The sequence below is a fragment of the Heterodontus francisci genome, chromosome 3 (genome assembly GCF_036365525.1).
Source record: "Heterodontus francisci isolate sHetFra1 chromosome 3, sHetFra1.hap1, whole genome shotgun sequence".
Lineage (NCBI taxonomy): Eukaryota > Metazoa > Chordata > Chondrichthyes > Heterodontiformes > Heterodontidae > Heterodontus > Heterodontus francisci.
The window spans coordinates 208,571,379-208,591,927 of record NC_090373.1 but is presented as its reverse complement, the minus strand read 5'-3'; the positions used below and the strand labels follow the sequence as shown (position 1 = coordinate 208,591,927).

Here is a 20,549-nt window from a genome sequence, read left to right as displayed (position 1 = left end):
TCTGAACCAAAAGGTTTTCTTAAAATCCATATAGACAACACCCATCATTTTCCCTGAAATGATCTTTTCTGTTACTTCATCAAATAATTCAATTAGATTAGTCAAGCACAATTTGCCTTTTACAAATCCATGCGGGCTCTCCCTAACTAATTCAAACCTCTCCAAGTGTCTGTTGATTTCCACCCCCCTCCCCCCGCCCAACGAGTATTGTTTCTAAAACCTTACCTGCCACTGATGTTAAACTGCCTGGCCTGTAGTTACTCAGAATGTCCTTACACCCTTTCTTGAATAAGGGCGTCAACATTTGCCACTCTCCAATCCTTTAGCAGCTCTTCCCGATGTGGTGCTCACATAAAATGCAGTGATTGAAACTACAAGAACCTACCCTGAAGGGTTATTTAAAAAAAGGACCTTTTTTTTTTTTAAAAACAAGAATGAACGATTTGCTCCAAAATGGCGACCAAAGGTTCAAAAATCTTGCTTCGTATATTCACAGAATCACAGAATAATACAGTGCAGAAGAGGCCCTTCGGCCCATCCAGTCTGCACCGATACATTAAAACACCTGACCTGTCTACCTAATCCCATTTGCCAGCACTTGGCCCATAGCCTTGAATGTTATGACGTGCCAAGTGCTCATCCAGGTACTTTTTAAAGGATGTGAGGCAACCTGCATCTACCACCTTCCCAGGCAGGGGATTCCAGACCGTCACCACCCTCTGGGTAAAAAGGTTCTTCCTCAAAGCTCCCGCCCCTCACCTTAAACTTGTGACCCCTCGTAACTGACCGTTCAACTAAGGGGAACAGCTGCTCCCTATCCATGCCCCTCATAATCTTGTACACCTCGATCAGGTCACCCCTCAGTCTTCGCTGCTCCAGCGAAAACAACCCAAACCTATCCAACCTCTCTTCATAGCTTAAATGTTCCATCCCAGGCAACATCCTGGTGAATCGCCTCTGCACCCCCTCCAATGCAATCACATCCTTCTGTGGCGATCAGAATTGCACACAGTACTCCAGCTGTGGCCTCACCAAAGTTCCATACAACTCCAACATGACCTCCCTGCTTTTGTAATCTATGCCTCCATTGATAAAGGCAAGTGTCCCATCTGCCTTTTTCACCACCCTATTAACCTGCCCTTCTGCCTTCAGAGATCTATGGACAAACACGCCAAGGTCCCTTTGTTCCTCGGAACTTCCCAGTGTCAGGCCATTCATTGAATACTTCCGTGTCATATTACTCCTTCCAAAGTGTATCACCTCACACTTTTCAGTGTTAAATTCCATCTGCCACTTTTCTGCCCATTTGACCATCCCGTCCATATCTTCCTGTAACCCAAGACACTCCATCTCACTGTTAAACACTCGGCCAATCTTTGTGTCATCCGCAAACTTACTGATCCTACCCCCCCACAGTCATCTATGTCATTTATATAAATGGCAAACAATAGGGGACCCAGCACTATTCAAACTGTCTACTGGCTGCTACGAACAAAAGAATACCTTCAAAAATAAAAATGGTGTCAATTGCACCCGAGACACTTTTTAAAAAAATATTCGTTCATGGGATGTGGGTGTTGCTGGATGGGCCAGCAATTATTGCCCATCCCTATTTGTCCTCGAGAAGGAGGTTGTGAGCTGCCTTCTTGAACCGCTGCAGTCCTTGGAGTGTAGGTACACCAACAGTGCTTTTAGGAAGGGAGCTCCAGGATTTTGACCCAGCAGCAGTGATGGAATGGCGATATAGTTCCAAGATTGGATGGTGTGTGGCTTGAAGGGGAACTTGCAGGTGGTGGTGTTCCCATGCATCTGCTGCCCTTGTCCTTCTAGTTGGTAGGGGTCACGGATTTGGAAGGTGCTGTCGAAGGAGCCTTGGTAAGTTGCTGCAATGCAACTTGTAGACAGCACACACTGCTGGCACTGTGTGTCGGTGGTGGAGGGAGTTAATGTTGAAGGTGGTGGATGGGGTGCCAATCAAGCAGACTGCTTTGTCCTGGATGGTGTTGCGTTCCTTGAGTGTTGTTAGAGCTGCACCCATCCAGGCAAGTGGACTGTATTCGTATGCTATGACTATGACAATCCTGACTTGTCCCCTTGTAGATGGTGGACAGATATTGGAAAGACAGGTGGTGAGTTACTCACTGCAGAATTCCCAGGCTCTGATTTGGTCTTGTAGCCACAGCATTTATGTGGCTGGTCCAGTTCAGTTTCTGGTCAATGGTAACCTGCAGGATGTTGATAATGGAGGATTCAGCAATGGTAATATCATTGAATGTCAAGTGGGGAAAGTTAGATTCTCTCCTGTTGGAGATGGTCATTGCCTGGCACGAATATTACTTGCCACTTGTCAGCCCAACCAGGATGTTGTCCAGGTCTTGCTGCATATGGACACGAACTACTTCAGTACCTGAAGAGTCACGAATGGCAAACATTGTGCAATCAGCGAAAATCCCCACTTCTGACCTTATGATGGAGGGAAGGTCATTGATGAAGCAGCTGAAGATGGTTGGGCCTAGGACACTACCCTGAGGAACTCCTGCAGTGATGCCCTGGAGCAGAGATGATTGACTTCCAACAACCACAGCCATCTTCCTTTGTGCTCAGTATGACTCATCTTCCCCAATTCCCACTGACTCCTGTTTTGCTCAGGCTCCTTGATGCATACTCGGTGAAATGTTGCCTTAGTGTCAAGGGCAGTCACTCGCACCTTACCTCTGGAGTTCAGCTCTTTTGTCCATGTTTGGACCAAGCTGTAATGAAGTCAGGAACTGAGCGACCCTGGCGGAATCCAAACTGAGCGTCAGTGAGCAGGTTATTGCTGAGAAAGTGCGACTTGATAGCACTGTCAATGACCCCTTCCATCACTTTGCTAATAAATCGAGAGTAGGCTGATAGGGCAGTAACTGGCCAGGTTGGATTTGTCCTGCTTTTTGTGGACAGGACATACCTGGGCAATTTTCCACATTGCAGGGTGGATGCCAGTGTTGTAGCTGTACTGGAACAGCTTGGCTAGGGGCACCCCTAGTTCCAGAGCACAAGTCTTCAGTACTATTGCCCGATTGTTGTCAGGACCCATAGCCTTTGCAGTATCCAGTGCCTTCAGCCATTTCCTGATATCACATGGTGTGAATCGAATTGGTTGAAGACCGGCATCTGTGATGCTGGGGACCTCAGGAGGAAGCCGAGATAGATCATCAACTTGGCACTTCTGGCTGAAGATGGATGCAAATGCTTCAGACTTGTCTTTTGCACTGATGTGCTGGGCTCCCCCATCATTGATGATGGGAATATTCGTGGAGCCTCTTCCTCTTGTTAGTTGTTTAATTGTTGACCACCATTTACAACTGGATGTGGCAGGACTGCAAAGCTCAGATCTGATCTTCTGGTTATGGGATCATTTAGCCCTGTCTATTGCATGCTGCTTCTGCTGTATGACATGCAAGTAGTCCTGTGTTGTAGATTCACCAGGCTGACACCTCATTTTTAGGTATGCTGGTGCTGCTCCTGGCATGCCCTCCTGAATTCTTCATTGAACCTGGGTTGGTCCCCCGGTTTGATGGTAATGGTAGTGGGGGATTTGCTGGACCATGAGATTACAGATTGTGGTTGAATACAATAGATATGAATACAATTTTGAATTGAATGTGTCTTCTGAAACAAAGAAGGTATAGCCACATCCTGGGCCATCATCAATCATTACAGGGAGGAAAATCTGTTTCCCAACAGAGGCCAAGGCGCAAAACCATTTTTGAGCTTTAAAAAGTAGACAGGGAGACACAGAAGCATTACCAAAAGCTTGTCCAGTTAAGACGTGGGAGAAAATAATCCAAACAGACAAGAAATGCGCCCTGTTGTGAATTCTACATTTTCAACATGTGCAGTGAATTGCAAGTGATCAAAAGAACAAAGAAGAACAGTACAGCACAGGAACAGGCCATTCGGCCCTCAAAGCCTGCGCCGATCTTGATGCCTGCCGAAACTAAAACCTTCTGCACTTCCGGGGACCGTATCCCTCTATTCCCATCCTATTCATGTATTTGTCAAGATGCCTCTTAAACGTCGCCATCGTACCTGCTTCCACCACCTCCCCCGGCAGCAAGTTCCAGGCACTCACCACCCTCTGTGTAAAGAACTTGCCTCGCACATCGCTTCTAAACTTTGCCCCTCTCACCTTAAACCTATGTCCCCTAGTAACTGACTCTTCCACTCTGGGAAAAGGCTTCTGACTATCCACTCTGTCCATGCCTCTCATAACTTTGTAAACCTCTATCATGTCGCCCCTCCACCTCCGTCGTTCCAGTGAAAACAATCCGAATTTATCCAACCTCACCTCACAGCGAATGCCCTCCAGACCAGGCAACATCCTGGTAAACCTCTTCTGTACCCTCTCCAAAGCCTCCACGTCCTTCTGGTAGTGAGGCGACCAGAATTGCACACAATATTCTAAGTGTGGCCTAACTAAAGTTCTGTACAGCTGCAGCATGACTTGCCAATTTTTATACTCTATGCCCCAACCGATGAAAGCAAGCATGCCGTATGCCTTCTTGACTACCTTATCCACCTGCGTTGCCACTTTCAATGACCCGTGGACCTGTATGCCCAGATCTCTCTGCCTGTCAATACTCCTAAGGGTTCTGCCATTTACTGTATACTTCCCACCTGCATTAGACCTTCCAAAATGCATTACCTCACATTTGTCCGGATTAAACTCCATCTGCCATTTCTCCACCCAAGTCTCCAACCAATCTATATCCTGCTGTATCCTCTAACAATCCGCATCACTATCCGCAACTCCTCCAACCTTTGTGTCGTCCGCAAACTTACTAATCAGACCAGCTACATTTTCCTCCAAATCATTTATATATACTACAAACAGCAAAGGTCCCAACACTGATCCCTGCGGAACACCACTAGTCACATCCCTCCATTCAGAAAAGCACCCTTCCACTGCTACCCTCTGTCTTCTATGACTGAGCCAGTTCTGTATCCATCTTGCCAGCTCACCCCGATTCCGTGTGACTTCACCTTTTGTACCAGTCTGCCATGAGGGACCTTGTCAAAGGCTTTACTGAAGTCCATATAGATAACATCCACTGCCCTTCCTTCATCAATCATCTTCATCACTTCCTCAAAAAACTCAATCAAATCAAATTAGTGAGACACAAACTCCCCTTCACAAAACTATGCTGCCTCTCGCTAATAAGTTCGTTTGTTTCCAAATGGGAGTAAATCCTGTCCCGAAGAATCCTCTCTAATAGTTTCCCGACCACTGACGTAAGGCTCACCGGCCTATAATTTCCTGGATTATCCTTGCTACCCTTCTTAAACAAAGGAACAACATTGGCTATTCTCCAGTCCTCTGGGACCTCACCTGCAGCCAATGAGGATGCAAAGATTTCTGTCAAGGCCCCAGCAATTTCTTCCCTTGCCTCGCTCAGTATTCTGGGGTAGATCCCATCAGGCCCTGGGGACTTATCTACCTTAATGCTTAACAAGACACCCAACACCTCCTCCTTTTTGATAATGAGATGACTGAGACGATCTGCACTCCCTTCCCTAGGCTCATCATCCACCAAGTCCTTCTCTTTGGTGAATACTGATGCAAAGTACTCATTTAGTACCTCGCCCATTTCCTCTGGTTCCACACATAGATTCCCTTCTCTGTCCTTGAGTGGGCCAACCCTTTCCCTAGTTACCCTCTTGCTCTTTATATACGTATAAAAAGCCTTGGGATTTTCCTTAATCCTGTTTGCCAATGACTTTTCATGACCCCCTTATAGCCCTCCTGACTCCTTGCTTACGTTCCTTCCTACTGTCTTTATATTCCTCAAGGGATTCGTCTGTTCCTAGCCTTCCAGCCCTTACGAATGCTTCCTTTTTCTTTTTGACTAGGCTCACAATATCCCGCGTTATCCAAGCTTCCCGAAACTTGCCAAACTTATCCTTCTTCCTCACAGGAACATGCTGGTCCTGGATTCTAATCAACTGACGTTTGAAAGACTCCCACATGTCAGATGTCGATTTACCCTCAAACAGCTGCCCCCAATCTAAATTCTTCAGTTCCTGCTTAATATTGTTATAATTAGCCTTCCCCCAATTTAGCACCTTCACCCGAGGACTACTCTTATCCTTATCCACAAGTACCTTAAAACTTACGGAATTATGGTCGCTGTTCCCGAAATGCTCCCCCACTGAAACTTCGACCACCTGGCCGGGCTCATTCCCCAATACCAGGTCCAGTATGGCCCCATCCCTAGTTGGACTATCTACATATTGTTTCAAGAAGCCCTCCTGGATGCGCCTTACAAATTCTGCCCCATCCAAGCCCCTAGCACTAAGTGAGTCCCAGTCAATATAGGGGAAGTTAAAATCACCCACCACTACAACCCTGTTACCTTTACATCTTTCCAAAATCTGTCTACATATCTGCTCCTCTACCTCCCGCTGGCTGTTGGGAGGCCTGTAGTAAACCCCCAACATCGTGACTGCACCCTTCCTATTCCTGAGCTCCACCCATATTGCCTCGCTGCATGACCCCTCCGATGCTCATTTCCCGGCGGAGCAGCAGGAGAAGGTAGCGACTCTTCGGTGGGTAAGTGAAGGCACCAGGAGCTGTGTTTTGAAAGTTGTACTTACTGTTTTCCTTGTGTTCAAGTTACTTTTGGCGCGGGAGGAACCGGAAGCTGGACGGCAGCAAGGACTCCTGGGTAGGTATTTTCTTTAAAGGTGCGGAGCAGAGTTAACCCGAGACACTACACATGTAGTGTCTCCCACCCATCCTCCTCCTCTCACCTAATAATAAGACCCTTTTTACCCTTCTCCTCTAGCCAAAAAGGACTGAACAGGTAAGCTATTTCACTGTTTTTGTTAATATCTATATTTGTACTTAATTAAGGGGTAATTGAGTAAAAGAAATGGCAGCCAGGGGAGTGCAGTGCTCCTCCTGCAGTATGTTCGAGGTGAGGGGAACCTCCGGTGACCCTGCCGACTTCACCTGCTGGAAGTGCATCCGTCTCCAGCTCCTATCAGACCGTGTTAGGGAACTGGAGCTGGAGCTGGATGAACTGAGGATCATTCGGGAAGCTGAGGGGGTGATAGATAGAAGCTACAGGGATGTCGTTACTCCACAAAACAAAGGCAGCTGGGTAACAGTTAGAGGTGGGAAGAGGTCAGTGCAGGGATCTCCTGTGGTCGTTCCCCTCAGCAACAAGTATACAGTTTTAGATACTGTTGGGGGGGACGGCCTATCGGGGGCAGGCTGCAGTGAACGGGCCTCTGGCGCGGGGTCCTGCACTGTGGCTCAGAAGGGAAGGAGGGAGAATGGGAGAGCACTAGTCATCGGGGACTCGATGGTGAGGAGTACCGACAGGCGGTTCTGTGGGCACAAGCGAGACGCACGGATGGTTTGTTGCCTACCTGGTGCCAGGGTCCGTGATGTTTGTGATCGCGTCTTCAGGATCCTTAAAGGGGAGGGGGAGCAGCCAGAGGTCGTGGTGCACATTGGCACCAACGACGTAGGAAGGAAGGGTGGCACAGATGTTAGAGGTGAGTTTAGGGAGTTAGGCTGGAAGCTGAAAGCTCGGACGGACAGAGTTGTTATTTCTGGTTTGTTGCCGGCGCCACGTGATAGTGAGGCTAGGAATAGGGAGAGAGCACAGCTGAACACGTGGCTGCAGGAATGGTGTAGGAGAGAGGGCTTCCAGTTCTTGGATAATTGGACTGCATTCTGGGGAAGATGGGACCTGTTCAAACAGGACGGGCTGCATCTGAACCAGAGGGGCACCAATATCCTGGGAGGGAGGTTTGCTAGTACTGTTCGGGAGGGTTTAAACTAGTTTGGGAGGGGGATGGGAACCGGACTTGTAGTCCAGGGACCAGTGGGTCCACTCAGAAAGACAAAGAGTGTAGTGAGGTATTGGGGAAGGTAGCACTGTCGCAGAGGACAGATGGGCACGGAGAAGGGTTAAAGTGCGTATACTTCAACGCAAGAAGCATCAGGAATAAGGTGAGTGAATTGAAGGCGTGGATGGGCACTTGGGACTACGATGTTGTGGCCATCACTGAAACGTGGATAGGTGAGGGGGAGGAATGGTTCTTGGAGGTACCTGGTTATAGATGTTTTCATAAGATTAGGAATGGTGGTAAAAGAGGTGGGGGGGTGGCATTGTTAGTTAGAAATAGTGTAACAACTGCTGAAAGAATTTTCGAGGAGGATCTGCCGACTGAGGCACTGTGGGTTGAGGTCAGGAACAGGAAAGGAGCAGTCACCTTGATGGGAGTTTTCTATCGGCCCCCCAATAGCAGCAGGGAGGTGGAAGAGCAGATTGGGAAACAGATTTTGGAAAGGAGCAGAAGTCACAGGGTAGTAATTATGGGGGATTTCAACTTCCCAAATATTGATTGGCAACTCTTTAGATCGAATAGTTTGGATGGGGTAGTGTTTGTGCAGTATGTCCAGGAAGCTTTTCTGACTCAGTATGTAGACTGCCCGACCAGAGGGGAGGCAATATTGGATTTGGTACTAGGTAATGAACCAGGGCAAGTGATAGAGCTGTTGGTGGGCGAGCACTTTGGAGATAGTGATCACAATTCTGTAGCATTCACTGTGGTAATGGAGAGGGATAGGTATGTGCAACAGGGCAAGGTTTACAATTGGGGGAAGGGTAGATATGATGCTGTCAGGCAGGAACTGAGGAGCATAAGTTGGGAGCATATGCTGGCAGGGAAGGGCACGGTCGAAATGTGGAACTTTTTCAAGGAGCAGATAGTAGGGGCCATTGATAAGCATGTCCCTGTCAGACAGGGAAGGGATGGTCATGTGAGGGAACCGTGGTTGACAAGAGAGGTTGAGAGTCTTGTTAGGAAGAAGAAGGATGCGTATATAAGGTTGAGGAAAAAGGGCACAGGCATAGCTCTGGAGGGATACAAGATGGCCAGGAAGGATCTGAAGAAAGGGATTAGGAGAGCTAAGAGAGGGCATGAAAAATGCTTGGCGGGTAGGATAAAAGAAAACCCCAAGGCCTTTTACGCGTATGTCAGAAATATGAGGATGACTAGGGGGACCGTAGGTCCGGTCAAGGACAATAGCGGGAGACTGTGTGTTGAGCCGGAAGAGATAAGTGAGGTTTTGAATGAGTACTTCTCTTCGGTATTTACGAATGAGAAGGGGTGTATTACTGAAGAGGACGGTGTGAAACAGACTGGTAAGCTCGAGGAAGTGCTCGTTAGGAGGGAAGATGTGTTGGGGTTTTTGAATAACTTGAAGATAGACAAGTCTCCCGGGCCTGACGGGGTATATCCAAGGATGTTATGGGAAGCAAGGGATGAAATTGCAGAGCCGCTGGCAATGATCTTTTCATCTTCTCTGTTGACGGGGGTGGTACCAGGTGATTGGAGGGTGGCAAATGTTGTGCCCCTGTTCAAGAAAGGGAATAGGAACAACCCTGGGAATTACAGGCCAGTTAGTCTTACTTCGGTGGTAGGCAAGTTGATGGAAAAGGTGCTGAGGGATAGGATTTCTGAGCATCTGGAAAGACACTGCTTGATTCGGGACAGTCAGCACGGTTTTGTGAGGGGTAGGTCTTGCCTCACAAGCCTGATTGAATTCTTTGAGCAGGTGACCAAGCAAGTGGATGAGGGTAAACCAGTGGATGTGGTGTACATGGATTTTAGTAAGGCATTTGATAAGGTCCCCCATGGTAGACTTATGGAGAAAGTCAGGAGGCATGGGATAGTGGGGAATGTGGCCAGTTGGATTAAGAATTGGCTAACTGATAGAAGGCAGAGAGTGGTCTTAGATGGTAAATACTCAGCCTGGAGCCCAGTTACCAGTGGCGTGCCACAGGGATCAGTTCTGGGTCCTCTCCTGTTTGTGATTTTTATTAACGACTTGGATGAGGAAGTCGAAGGGTGGGTCAGTAAATTTGCAGATGATACAAAGGTTGGTGGAGTTGTGGATACCGAGGAGGGCTATTGTCGTCTGCAAAGGGACTTGGATAGGTTGCAGTGCTGGGCTGAAAAGTGGCAGATGGAGTTTAACCCTGAAAAGTGTGAGGTCGTCCATTTTGGAAGGACAAACACGAATGCAAAATACTGGGTTAACGGTAGGGTTCTTGGGCATGTGGAGGAGCAGAGAGACCTTGGGGTCTATGTGCATAGATCGTTGAAAGTTGCAACTCAAGTGGATAGGGCTGTGAAGAAGGCATATGGGGTGTTAGCGTTCATTAGCAGAGGGATTGAATTTAAGAGCCGTGAGGTGATGATGCAGCTGTACAGGACCTTGGTAAGGCCTCATTTGGAGTACTGTGTGCAGTTCTGGTCGCCTCATTTTAGGAAGGATGTGGAAGCCTTGGAGAGGGTGCAGAGGAGATTTACCAGGATGTTGCCTGGAATGGAGAATAAGTCTTACGAGGAAAGGCTGAACATTCTAGGCCTCTTCTCATTAGAACGGAGAAGGATGAGGGGTGACATGATAGAGGTTTATAAGATGATCAGGGGAATAGATAGGGTAGACAGTCAGAAACTTTTTCCCCGGGTGGAGCAAAGCGTTACAAGGGGTCATAAATTTAAGGTGAAGGGTGGGAGATATAAGGGGGATGTCAGGGGAAGGTTCTTTACCCAGAGAGTGGTCGGGGCATGGAATGCCTTGCCTGGGGAAGTTGTTGAGTCAGAAACTTTAGGGACTTTCAAACGGCTTTTAGATAGGTATATGGATAAAGGAGAATGATGGGGTATAGATTAAATTGTCCTTGACAGAGGACAAAGGATCGGCACAACATCGTGGGCCGAAGGGCCTGTTCTGTGCTGTATTTTTTCTATGTTTCTATGTTTCTATGTGTCCTCCTGCAGTACAGCTGTGATATTCTCCTTAACCAGTAATGCAACTCCCCCACCCCTTTTACATCCCCCTCTATCCCGCCTGAAGCTTCTAAATCCCGGAACGTTTAGCTGCCAATCCTGTCCTTCCCTCAACCAAGTCTCTAATAGCAACAACATCATAGTTCCAAGTACTAATCCAAGCTCTAAGTTCATCTGCCTTACCCGTTATACTTCTCGCATTGAAACAAATGCACTTCAGACCACCAGTCCCGCTGTGCAATATCTCTCTGCCTGTTCTTCCTCTTAGTCTTACTGGCCTTATTTACTAGTTCCCCCTCATTTACTTCACTTGCTGTCCTACTGCTCTGGTTCCCACCCCCCTGCCAAACTAGTTTAAACCCTCCCTAGTGACGCTAGCAAACCACGCAGCCAGTTTAGATAAAACCAGTCCTTCTTGTACAGGTCCCATCTGTCCCAGAAGAGAGCCCAATGGTCCAGATATCTGAAACCCTCCCTTCTACACCAGCTGTTCAGCCACGTGTTTTTCGTCCTATTTCTAGCCTCACTGGCACGTGGCACAGGGAGTAATCCCGAGATTACAACCCTAGAGGTCCTGTCTTTTAACTTTCTACCCAACTCCCTTAACTCCCCCTGCAGGACCTCGTCACTCTTCCTGCCTATGTCGTTGGTACCAATGTGTACCACAACCTCTGGCTGTTCACCCTCCCCCTTCACAATGCCCCCTGTCCGTTCAGAGACATCCTTGACCCTGGCACCAGGGAAGCAACATACCATCCTGGAGTCTCTTTCACGTCCACAGAAGCGCCTGTCTGTGCCCCTGACAATAGTCCCCTATATCCTCCGTCTTCAAACTGAACTATCAACCAAGTGAAAAATCTACAAACACCTCAGGCCTACAACCAACGAGAACTTGACTTGAGAGAGAATTCAACAGGTTTACCGAAAACCCCAAAACCCTACCTCACTTAAAAACCACTTACTCCTTTTCCTCTCTTTGAGCATGTGTGTATGTGTGTAAGTGAATGCATGAGTGGATGCAGTTGTGACAATTTTGGGATAAGGCATATTGCTCAATAAGTAACTAATCTTCTGTTTTACACCGAGAAGAAATCCTGTCGCTGTCTGTTTATTTGACAAATAAAACAAAAAGGGGTAAAACCCTAGTAACAAAAACACTTGCTGCAGTCAGATGGGAGTTGAACAGTGGCAACCACCCACACCTCTCACCACATGGTCACAACATCACCCATTGTTCCATTACAGTTTTTCGCGTCAATCTTTGGTTCCCTTTTACCCTGGCTAGATCCCCTCTCATCCCATTGAAGTTCGCCCTCTTCCAATTTAGAAGTTCACTTTAGATTGTTCCTTGCTCTTCTCCATTGTTAATCTAAACCTTATGATACAATGATGGCTCTTAGCCACGTGTTCTCCCAGCACCAGATCTAGCAATGCCTCCTTCCTAATTGGACGGAGAACATTCGGGTCAAGGAAGTTCTCCTGAAAATATTTCAGGAATTTCTGCCCCTCTTTACCCTTTACTTCCACGTTACCATAACCAATATTTAGGTAATTTAAGACCCCCAATATCACCACCCAACAGTTCTTGCACATCTGTGATTTCCCTAAAGATTTGCTCCTCTGTCTCTCCCCTCTATTTGGAAGCATACAGAATACCCACCAGTTGCATTTCTTGCTTTTCAACTTGAACCAAATGGATTGTGCCCTTGCAACTCCACCCCCCCCCCCCCCCACCCCCCAATTTCCATTATTGCCACAACACCATATTGCCCCACGACCTTATTCACTATGCTTTGTGCGTTTACATACATGCATTCTAAACCCGTCTTTGGATTCCTCGTATTCCTTCTTAGTCTGCTCCTACCTAATATGGTTCTATTTTCTTCTCTCGTACTATCCAATACTTACTCTTGTGCACCTTATTCCTCTTTTCTACTTCAATATGGTGCCCATCCCCCTGCCAATTTAGTTTAAACCTTCCCAAACCACACTAGTGAACTTCCCTATGAGCACATTGTTCGCAATCCTGTTGAGGTGCAACCTGTCTCTTTTGAATAGATGCCTCCTGCCCCAGAACTTGTCCCAATGCCCCAAGTATTTGAAGCCCTCCCTCCTGCACCATGCACTGATCTTCCCTACATTCCCATTTCTACTCTTGTTCGTGCATGACCCTGCAGTAATCCGGAGATTACTACCTTTGAGGTCATACTTTTTAACTTCCTCCTTGACTCCTGAAAATCTGACTATAGGACCTCAATATGTGCTCTATAATGGTACCAATGGAGACATGGAGGCCAAAGAATGTTACCAATGTGTACCATAACTTCTGGCTCACTCCCTTCCTGCAGAATATTCTGCACCCTCTCTGTGATATCCTATACTCTGGCACCAAAGAGGCAACGCGCCATGCAGGACTCTCAATGGCAGTTACAGAAATGCCTGTCTGTTCCTCTAACTGTGGAATCTGCCATAACGACCTCATTTCTACTCTTTGCTGTTCCCTTGCCTATGGGAGCCATGGCCTGGACTCTATCTTTCAAGGTGCCATCATTCCCAGCAGTCTGAGAGTGGCCAATGTTGTGCCTTTGTTTAAGAAGGGTGGCAAGGATAATCCAGGAAATTATAGGCAGGTGAGCCTTACGTCAGTGGTAGGGAAACTATTATTCAGGACAGGATTTACTCACATTTGGAAACAAACGAAGTTATTAGCGAGAGACAGCATGGTTTTGTGAAGGGGAGGTCGTGTCTCACTAATTTGATTGAGTTTTTTGAGGAAGTGACGAAGATGATTGATGAGGGAAGGGCAGTGGATGTTGTCTATATGGACTTCAGTAAAGCCTTTGACAAGGTCCCGCATAGCAGACTGGTACAAAAGGTGAAGTCACATGGGATCAGAGGTGAGCTGGCAAGATGGATACAGAACTGGCTCAGTCATAGAAGACAGAGGGTATCAGTGGAAGGGTGCTTTTCTGAATGGAGGGATGTGACTAGTGGTGTTCCGCAGGGATCAGTGCTGGGACCTTTGCTGTTTGTAGTATATATAAATGATTGGGAGGAAAATGTAGCTGGTCTGATTAGTAAGTTTGCGGATGACACAAAGGTTGGTGGAGTTGCGGATAATGATGAGGATTGTCAGAGGATACAGCAGGAGAAAGATCGGTTGGAGACTTGGGCGGAGAAATGGCAGATAGAATTTAATCCGGACAAATGCGAGGTAATGCATTTTGGAAGGTCTAATGCAGGTGGGAGGTATACAGTAAATGGCAGAACCCTTAGGTGTATTGACAGGCAGAGAGATCTGGGCATACAGGTCCCTGAAAGTGGCAACGCAGGTGGATAAGGTAGTCAAGAAGGCATACGGCATGCTTGCCTTCATCGGTCGGGGCATAGAGTATAAAAATTGGCAAGTCATGTTGCAGCTGTACAGAACCTTAGTTAGGCCACACTTAGAATATTGCGTGCAATTCTTGTCGCCACACTACCAGAAGGACGTGGAGGCTTTGGAGAGGGTACAGAGGAGGTTTACCAGGACGTTGCCTGGTCTGGAGGGCATTAGCTATGAGGAGAGGTTGGAAAAACTCGGATTGTTTTCACTGGAACGACGGAGGTGGAGGGGCGACATGATAGAGGTTTACAAAGTTATGAGCGGCATGGACAGAGTGGATAGTCAAGAAGCTTTTTCCCAGGGTGGAAGAGTCAGTTACTAGGGGACATAGGTTTGAGGTGCGAGGGGCAAAGTTTAGAGGGGATATGCGAGGCAAGTTTTTTTTTTTTTTTTTTACACAGAGGGTGGTGAGTGCCTGGAACTTGCTGCCAGGGGAGGTGGTGGAAGCAGATACGATAGCGACGTTTAAGAGACATCTTGACAAATACATGAATAGGAAGGGAATAGAGGGATATGGGCTCCGGAAGTGCAGAAGGTTCTAGTTTCGGCAGGCATCAAGATCGGCGCAGGCTTGGAGGGCCGAATGGCCTGTTCCTGTGCTGTTCTTTGGCACATACAAAGATCCCTACACTTCCTGCTCTTCTGGATGGCCACCCATCTATCCTGAACCCCCACAGCCTGTGGGGTGACCACCTCCTGGAACATACGATCCAGTAAACTATGTATCACCCTGATGCTCCGCAGTGACTCCAGCCATCCTGCAAGCTCGGAAATACTGAGCTCAAGCTGAAGCAGCTAGGTACACACATGGTTGCTCAAGACACATATGTCCTGAAGTTCACACAGAGTCAGAGTTATATAGCACAGAAACATGCCCTTCAGCCCATCATGTCTGTGTTGGCCATCAAGCACCTATCTATTCTAATCCCATTTTCCAGCATTTGGCCCTTAGCCTTGAATGTGTGGTGCAGCAATTGCAAGCAACAGGTCTCAGCTAAGAAAAAAACCTCTTTTACATTGCAGTTAGTACTTTGTATAAACTATTTTAATTAATGTCTCTAAACCTGCTCACTGCTAATACTCTTATTACTTCACTTACTGTTATACTTCCCCTGCTTTAAATTTTATTAAGCCAAGTTGTAAATTCAATATAGTACTTCATAGTTTCCTGGGCCTGGTTTAGAAAGAAAAAAAGTCCTTAGAACACACCAATCACCTACCCACTGTACAGTGACGTCCTTGCTTTTTTGGAACATGCCAAGGAAGGTGCGCGCTCTTTCCTCGCTCGGATTTATCAGCTGCCACTGCTGCTGCCTGCAATCAGTTACACTCTTGCACTGTTCTGATTTATCAGCCGCCGCTACCTCTGATCAGTTACATGGTTAGATTGGAGAAGCTGGGTTTGTTTTCCTTCAAGATTATGGCGACATTTGAAAGAGGCGTTCAAAATCATGAGGGTCCAGACAGAGTAGATCGACGGAAACTGTTCCCAATGACGGAAAGGTTGAGATCCAGAGGATACCAATGTAAGGCAAATGGCAAAAAGAATTAACAGTGACATGAGGAAAAACTATTTTATGCAGCGAATGGTTGGATCTGGAATGCACTGCTTGAGTGTGGTGGAGGCAAATACAACCATGGATTTCAAAAGGAATTAGAAAAGCAATTGAAGAGAAACCATTTGGAGGGCTATGGGGAAATGGCAGGGGAGCAGGACTAGCCAAGTTGTTTTTGCTGAGCGCTGACACGGACACAACTGATCGAATAGCCTCCTTCTGTGCTGTATTCTATTGTACAAGATTAAAAAGGTGATTTAGTTGAAGGTGCACAAGATGATTATAAAGAGACAATCGAGTTGATATAATTATTTCCTCTGGTGGGCAAGCTGTGTAGGATAAGGGGGCTTAACCTTAAAATTAGAGATAGGCCGTTCTGGGGTGATGGCAGGAACCACTACCACAAAGTGAAGTGGAACTTTGGAACGCTGACCCCAGAAAGTGGAGGCGGGGTTAATCAAAAGTCTCAAAACTGAGACTGTTAAATATTGGTTAGGCAAGGGCATTAAGGGTTACAGAATCAAAGCAGATAGGAGTGAAGACACAAATTAGCCATAAGTGAATGGCGGAACAGAATCAAGGGGCTAAATGCAATGTTCTAAGCTACATGGGTGCGCAACCATGCAACAATCAGGAACGCGTTGCGCAAGGAACAAAGAGGCCCCACTCAAGCAACATTCCGATTAAGATGCACATGTGCATTGCCACGAGTCAATCCTAAAGGGACCGTGCAATGCAACAAGCCAGCTATGCACTAAAAACAGAAGTTCAGACAAACATTGGTTGAATGGCCTCCTCCGGTTCCTAGGACAGCAGCACCACTGGCTTCAACATCAAATTGTCAGCCAACATGTTGTCCATGTTTCCAAGCAAAGAGTAACCAGTGAGTCAGGTACCTGATGAGTGCCAGAATCCACAAATCACAGTCATATGTTCAATACCAACAAAAGCTCTAGGACAAGGGGGAGAATGGATTGAAGTTTGGATAGAAAAACCTTAATATACAACTCCTTCACAGAGAAAAGTTACACATTTCAATGTATACAAATGGATACAATTTTTGGCAGGCAGAGCTACTGAGATGTACAAAAGTAAATATGGAATTAAGTCTGGGACTGCCTGATGGAGAGAAATGATCTTTTTCAGATCTGTAGTCATGTTCTTAAGCACACTGAAGAGAAGGGCAAGCAATTACATGCATGAGGAGTTGGAAGCTTGCACAAATTTGAAGTTTTCCTGAAATTTGTCAGGTTTTTTTTGCATGCATCCCAGCAGGAATCAGTACTTTGAAGAGAAGATTAGAATTTATAATGAAATACATATTATTATTTCAAACTGAAGGATAGCAGGGAAATTCAATTCTTCCAAATGGAGTATCGTTGAAGATGCCGATGCACAAAGCTAAAGCTAACCATATTTAGAAAATGCTTATTCAAAAAACAGCAATTCCTGAAGTAATACTCTTCATTTCATGAACTAATGCAGAATGAATGGGACGAAATAAAACTGTCAAAGTCTTGAATAGAATCGTAAAGTTATGTTTCAGCAACAGAATATCAGCATCGACTTTCAGTTTCTCAATTTTGAAAATTAGTTTTTTTTGTTCAAAACATTATAAATGCTACAATATTTGGGATCCTGAGGGGGGAGAGGAAGAGAAGAGAAGAGAGAGGGGGGGGGGGAAAAGAGAGAGGGGGGGGGAAAAGAGAGAGGGGGGGGGAAAAGAGAGAGGGGGGGGGAAAAGAGAGAGGGGGGGGAAAAGAGAGAGGGGGGGGGAAAAGAGAGAGGGGGGGGGAAAAGAGAGGGGGGGGGAAAGAGAGGGGGGGGGGAAAGAGAGGGGGGGGGAAAGAGAGGGGGGGGGAAAGAGAGGGGGGGGGGAAGAGAGGGGGGGGGGAAGAGAGGGGGGGGGGAAGAGAGGGGGGGGGGAAGAGAGGGGGGGGGGGAAGAGAGGGGGGGGGGAAAGAGAGGGGGGGGGAAAGAGAGGGGGGGGGAAAGAGAGGGGGGGGGGGAAAGAGAGGGGGGGGGGGGAAAGAGAGGGGGGGGGGGGAAAGAGAGGGGGGGGGGGAAAGAGAGGGGGGGGGGGAAAGAGAGGGGGGGGGGGAAAGAGAGGGGGGGGGGGAAAGAGAGGGGGGGGGGGAAAGAGAGGGGGGGGGGGAAAGAGAGGGGGGGGGGGAAAGAGAGGGGGGGGGGGAAAGAGAGGGGGGGGGGGAAAGAGAGGGGGGGGGGAAAGAGAGGGGGGGGGAAAGAGAGGGGGGGGGGAAAGAGAGGGGGGGGGAAAGAGAGGGGGGGGGAAAGAGAGGGGGGGGGAAAGAGAGGGGGGGGGAAAGAGAGGGGGGGGGAAAGAGAGGGGGGGGGAAAGAGAGGGGGGGGGGAAAGAGAGAGGGGGGGGGAAAGAGAGAGGGGGGGGGGAAAGAGAGAGGGGGGGGGGAAAGAGAGAGGGGGGGGGGGAAAGAGAGAGGGGGGGGGGGAAAGAGAGAGGGGGGGGGGGGAAAGAGAGAGGGGGGGGGGGGAAAGAGAGAGGGGGGGGGGGGGAAAGAGAGAGGGGGGGGGGGGGGAAAGAGAGAGGGGGGGGGGGGGGAAAGAGAGAGGGGGGGGGGGGGAAAGAGAGAGGGGGGGGGGGGGAAAGAGAGAGGGGGGGGGGGGAAAGAGAGAGGGGGGGGGGGGAAAGAGAGAGGGGGGGGGGGGGGAAAGAGAGAGGGGGGGGGGGGGGAAAGAGAGAGGGGGGGGGGGGAAGAGTGGAGGGGGGGGGGGGAAGAGAGAGGGGGGGGGGGGGAAAGAGAGAGGGGGGGGGGGGGAAAGAGAGAGGGGGGGGGGGGGGAAAGAGAGAGGGGGGGGGGGGAAAGAGAGAGGGGGGGGGGGGAAAGAGAGAGGGGGGGGGGGAAGAGAGAGGGGGGGGGGGAAAGAGAGAGGGGGGGGGGGAAAGAGAGAGGGGGGGGGGGAAAGAGAGAGGGGGGGGGGGAAAGAGAGAGGGGGGGGGGGGAAAGAGAGAGGGGGGGGGGAAAGAGAGTGGGGGGGGGGGAAGAGAGAGGGGGGGGGGGAAAGAGAGAGGGGGGGGGGGAAGAAAGAGGGAGTGCAGTGAAGGGAGGTGAGGTGAGGTGAATTTCTCCCCCTTTCCAGTGCTGCCGGTTGGTGACCGGGGTCCCGGCTCCTCACACAACACCCAGCAATCAAACAAAAGCAGCAACACCGACCTCCATCTCCCTCACTCACCCTCTCCCTCACTCACCCTCTCCCTCACTCACCCTCTCCCTCACTCCCTCCTTTACTAAGAGTTAGAATATTAATTCCCTCTTTGATTATTGAAAGACCAGCTCCTTACCTCATTGTCGGCAGCTTTCTCGAGTGTTTATTCCTCTGATGTCAGGGTGTGTGTAAGTGCCTGAGTCAATTTCTCTCTTTTTCTCCTCACTCACTTCGCAAAGAGGATTTGAACCGACAAAACAAATCAAAAAAATACAGGAAAATAAAAGAGAGAGAAATAGATCCGCGGGATGTCTCTCAGTCGCCGCATAAAAACCCGGCTCTGCGACAAGAAATCAAAGAGACACAAACTGCCCCGTTACCTCAGAAAATTACACAATTACAAACCACTGACTCGGTGAATGTTTTTAAACCATTTCTGAGGAGGGTTTTTATTGCAAAATTATATTTTCTATTTTCAAATGAATAACGGCCGCCACCAGCGCGCGCCCCTCGCTCGCTCAATCGCTTACATTGGGCTCGCGCCCGCCTGCCAGCCCACCGGAAGTGGCCGACCTGCCGCTGCTGCCAATCAACAACCAGCAAAGGACTGACCAGCCAGGCCTAATCCCGCCCTCTCCACCACCCGTCAATCAACCGCCAAAGCCCCGCCTCCCGAGTCTCACTCACCCGTCAATCAACTGACAAAGCCCCGCCTCCCGAGCCTCACCCACCCGTCAATCAACTGACAAAGCCCCGCCTCCCGAGCCTCACCCGCCCGTCAATCAACTGACAAAGCCCCGCCTCCCGAGCCTCACCCACCCGTCAATCAACTGACAAAGCCCCGCCTCCCGAGCCTGACCAACCCGTCAATCAACTGACAAAGCCCCGCCTCCCGAGCCTCACCCACCAGTCAATCAACTGCAAAAGCCCCGCCTCCTGTCCCATCCACCCGTCAATCAACTGACAAAGCCCCGCCTCCCGAGCCTCACCCATCCGTCAATCAACTGCCAAAGCCCCGCCTCCTGTGTCTCACCCACCCGTCAATCAACTGACAAAGCCCCGCCTCCCGAGCCTCACCCACCCGTCAATCAACTGACAAAACCACGCCTCCCGAGCCTCACCCACCAGTCAATCAACTGCCAAAGCCCCGCCTCCTGTCTCACCCACCCGTCAATCAACTGACAAAGCCCCGCCTCCCGAGCCTCACCCACCCGTCAATCTACTGCCAATGCCCCGCCTCCTGTGTCTCACCCACCCGTCAATCAACTGACAAAGCCCCGCCCCCCGAGCCTCACCCACCCGTCAATCAACTGACAAAGCCCCGTCTCCCGAGCCTCACCCACCCGTCAAACAGCCAAAGCCCCGCCTCCTGTGTCTCACCCACCCGTCAATCAACTGCCAAAGCCCCGCCTCCTGTGTCTCACCCACCCGTCAATCAACTGACAAAACCTCCTCCCCCCATCTTTGCCGCACTGCCCCCGAGTGGACGGGCCGGAGATTGGAAGACTTTGATTTTTCCGGCTTGGGGAGTGAGTGATTTCGGTCTACTGCTTCCTCCAGATGTCTCT

The 20,549-nt window shown here is 49.0% G+C and overlaps 1 protein-coding gene across 2 annotated transcripts in view; it reads right to left on the bottom strand.

Moving 5' to 3' along the window:
- enah (ENAH actin regulator) overlaps positions 1-19,503 on the bottom strand; it is a 618,517-nt gene extending 599,014 nt beyond the window's left edge. For both annotated transcript variants that reach the window (XM_068028274.1, XM_068028276.1), the window contains exon 1: positions 19,118-19,503. In XM_068028274.1, the coding sequence (XP_067884375.1) occupies positions 19,118-19,122 (5 nt within the window). In that variant the 5' untranslated portion in view covers positions 19,123-19,503. The remainder of the gene's footprint in view (positions 1-19,117) is intronic.
- Positions 19,504-20,549: the final 1,046 nt, after the last annotated feature.